This window comes from Gracilinanus agilis, chromosome 1, assembly GCF_016433145.1.
Source record: "Gracilinanus agilis isolate LMUSP501 chromosome 1, AgileGrace, whole genome shotgun sequence".
Lineage (NCBI taxonomy): Eukaryota > Metazoa > Chordata > Mammalia > Didelphimorphia > Didelphidae > Gracilinanus > Gracilinanus agilis.
In genome coordinates, this window is record NC_058130.1 from 776,784,762 (window position 1) to 776,788,434 (window position 3,673).

The window sequence follows — 3,673 nt, forward strand, 5'->3', positions numbered from 1 at the left end:
TTTTTTTTTAGTAGGCTGCCTTCTACTTTTCTTAAAGCTAGGAAGCACAGTGGATAGAGTGGCAGGTGAGGAGTCAGGAGGATCTGTGTTCAAATTTGGCCTCAGCTAATGACCCAGGTGAAGGCACGAACCCCATTAGTCTCCCCCTTGCTCTTCTGTCTCGGTAGGACAGAAAGTTAAAAAGAAAGAAAGCTGAGATGAGTCATTATTCTAAACTAAGTCACTGATTGAGCAACAGGGTCTTCGTTGTCCATCTTGGACAAGTAACTTGGTGGTCTTGTGGGTTCGAATCGAGGGAAAGAGCTGAGCAGAGGCCATGAGACCTTGTTGATGAGAGACGGCCTTCTGCTTTTAATTCTAGCCTGTACAAGGAAAGAAATTGAGCTGCTAACTGGACTTGACAGAGCTCAAAGCAGCTTCCTTCTGACTCTGCCCAACAACTTGACTCAAAAGAAAAAATCAATAAACGTCGTGATCATGCCAAGGCTGTTGGCTCTGGTATTGAGGCAGATGGGCATTAGTGTCCCCTCAGGCTGGTATGGGGTGCAGGATCCCCTGGGCACCCCAAGTCTCCAGAGGAGTCCCAGGTCAAAAGAGGGCAGGAGGAATTTCCCAATCCTGGACCCCCAGGAGTGTTGGTGGTAAAGAAAGCTCAGGGGGCAGCCGGGTAGCTCAGTGGATTGAGAGTCAGACCTAGAGACGGGAGGTCCTGGGTTCAAATCTGGCCTCAGACACTTCCCAGCTGGGTGACCCTGGGCAAGTCACTTGACCCCCATTGCCCACCCTTACCACTCTTCCACCTATGAGCCAATACACAGAAGTTAAGGGTTAAAAAAAAGAAAAGAAAAGAAAGAAAGCTGACCGGATACAACTAACAGGACAAACTTCTGAGGGATCCTGTCCCCTCTGTCTCAGGAGCATTCCCCCTGGTGTTCTGATGAGAGTGTTCAGCATACATTCTGTTTGCATCTCAAACATCACTAGATTCTCAGCCTCCTTCATGGTCAAGGCTTTAGGGGGTCCTAAACAATGAATACCTGGGCTTCTGAACCCCAGACACGGGATCGTCACCTGATCTCCTTTGTTGGTTCCCTTCCCCACCTTCCATTCCTGGCCACATAGTCTCTGTTCCTTTAAGGCATCGATGGGCAAACTATGGCCCTAGGGCTAGATGGGGCGTGGGGGGTGGGGCCTGAAATGTTCTATCCCTCCGCATGACATTATTCCTAATCTGACAAATACAATGAGGAGGATACAATACAATTAAACTACGAAAGAGTTGCCTTAGAAACAGACTGACAGATGTGCATTTCCTTTCCTTTGGCCCCTCTTTAAAAAGTTTGCCCATCACTGCTTTAAGGTATTACAGATCTTGGACCCCTTCTCTTCAGGGAGGCAGACTTCACCTGCACCTGCCTCCCAGCCATTCACCCAATAAACTCCCCTATTTTTAAAAGATTCATCGGAGCCTGGTCATTCGTTAAGAGTATGTACCCCCTCAGATTGAAGAATGGCTGAACAAATTGTGGTATCTGTTGGTGATGGAATACTACTGTGCAGTAAGGAATAATGAACTGGAGGAATTCCATGTGAACTGGAAAGACCTCCAGGAATTGATGCAGAGCGAAAGGAGCAGAGCCAGAAGAACATTGTACACAGAGATGGATACACTGTGGTACAATCGAACACAATGGACTTCTCTAGTAGCAGCAATGCAATGACCCAGGACAACTCTGAAGGACTTGTGAGAAAGAAGCTCTCCACATCCAGAGAAAGAACTGTGGGAGCGGAAATACAGAAGAAAAACACCTCCTTGATCACATGGGTTGATGGGAATATGACTGGGGATATAGACTGTAAGCGATCACCCCAGTGCAACTCTCAACAATTTGGAAATAGGTCTTGATCAATGACACATGAAAAACCCAGTGGAATTGCACTTCAGCTATGGGGGGGAGGTGGAGGGGAGGAGAGAAGGGAGGGAAAGAGCATGAGTCTTGTAACCATGGAAAAATATTCTTAATTAATTAATTAATTAAAAATTTCCAAAGGAAAAATAAAGAATGTGCACCCCCTCCAACCAGGTAACAGCAAACTCTCCTACAACAGGACTACCCCGCCAGCGAACAACCATTGACACCAAAAGCACTTGGGGAAGGACTTCCTTCTTTGTCCCGATTGGGGGAATCCTAACTTCTCTCCCTCTTAAACCAGCCCAGAATCGGAATTCAAACAGGAGACCTCCACAAGGTGGTAGTAGAGGCGCAAGGTGGGGAACGTCTCCTTGTTCTCAACTTGTAGTCAACTCAAACTTGCTTGCAGGGCCAGGGGGCGCTTGTCTACCATAAATGCACATGACGATGAGCACTGCATTTATCAGCATTTGGGTCTTCAGATGGTCCAGGCTCTGGTTGGTTGCCTCCTCCCAATCAGCTTCTTCTCAGACTAAATGCATCCCTTCTTAAGCTAGGACCCTGCCCCCTCCCCCTACCCTCCACCCCCCAGGAAACAAAACTCTTCCCTCAAGGAGGGGAGCCAATATTAAGAAATCTGCAGATTGGGGAGGAGCGAGAGCCAATGTATTAGCTCACACTCCAGGCCTAGTTCCTTCCTCTTTAGAAAATACCCCCTACTGGAGTTGTTATGAGTCTGAAGAAGATAAATAAGAGGAATAATGACTTTTAAATAGCTTTCTATATTGGAATTTTCTTCATTTGCTTGGGACTATAAGCCACGCTGATAGGATTTCTAGAGAATGAAGGCCTGATTATGACATTTACCAAGGAGAACACCATGGATTCGTACAGCTGCTGCGTGCTCTGTATCAGACTTCTATTATGGGGAAACCCACAGGACATGGGGGCACAGCCAGCCCTTAAGAAAGCTCCTCCCTTGTTTGGGGAACTTATTCAGGTGCTGTTGATGAAGTTTCTAGAAGCTGAATCCTCTCAGCACGTTTTTTGATCATTGTCGTGGTGGTCTTTAAAGACTGGCCGCAAAGGGAGCCTACCTTGGAGTTAGGAGCACTCCCGCCTGGCCTTTCAGTCTGCGAAAGCTAAGAAGGGACCTTGTTAAAGAAGTCTAATGGAAGGGGGAGAGGGCAGGATTCTACTATTATAGATTTAGGGGGCTTAGAGATCATCTAGCCCAGCCCCCTCCTTTTACAGAGGAGGAAACCGAGGCACACAAAGATGGAACAACCTGCCCAAAGTGGTCAATGGAAGAGCAGGAATGGAACTCAGTCCACAGACATTTATTAAGCACTTACTACACCACAGGCACCATGCTACGTTCTCTTTCAACCCAGTTCTATAGAACAAGAGAGAAGAGAGGAGCAGATGCCCAAAGAAATAAATGGGGGAAGCAGGGGAAGCCACCATCTTGCCTCCAAAGCTGACCACATCCAAATTCCTCCCATTGGCTCCCTCCTGAAGCAAGGTCGACTCTATTCCTGGTCCCCTTTAGGACCAGCCTCCATTCAACGTTTAACTTCACTGCTGCTGCTGCTGCTGCTGCTGCTTCCTGCTATTTCCTGCTGCTGCTTCCTGCTGCTGCTGCTGCTGCTTGCTGCTTCCTGCTGTTTCCTGCTGCTGCTGCTTCCTGCTGTTTCCTGCTGCTGCTTCCTCCTGCTGCTGCTGCTGCTGCTGCTGCTGCTGCTGCTGCTGCTGCTGCT

The 3,673-nt window shown here is 48.0% G+C and overlaps 1 protein-coding gene across 1 annotated transcript in view; it reads right to left on the reverse strand.

Moving 5' to 3' along the window:
- LOC123256931 (acyl-CoA dehydrogenase family member 11-like) overlaps window positions 1–2,858 on the reverse strand; it is a 28,558-nt gene extending 25,700 nt beyond the window's left edge. Inside the window, exon 1 of the mRNA XM_044685485.1 lies at window positions 2,781–2,858. Coding sequence (XP_044541420.1) covers window positions 2,781–2,858 — 78 coding nt within the window. The remainder of the gene's footprint in view (window positions 1–2,780) is intronic.
- Window positions 2,859–3,673: the final 815 nt, after the last annotated feature.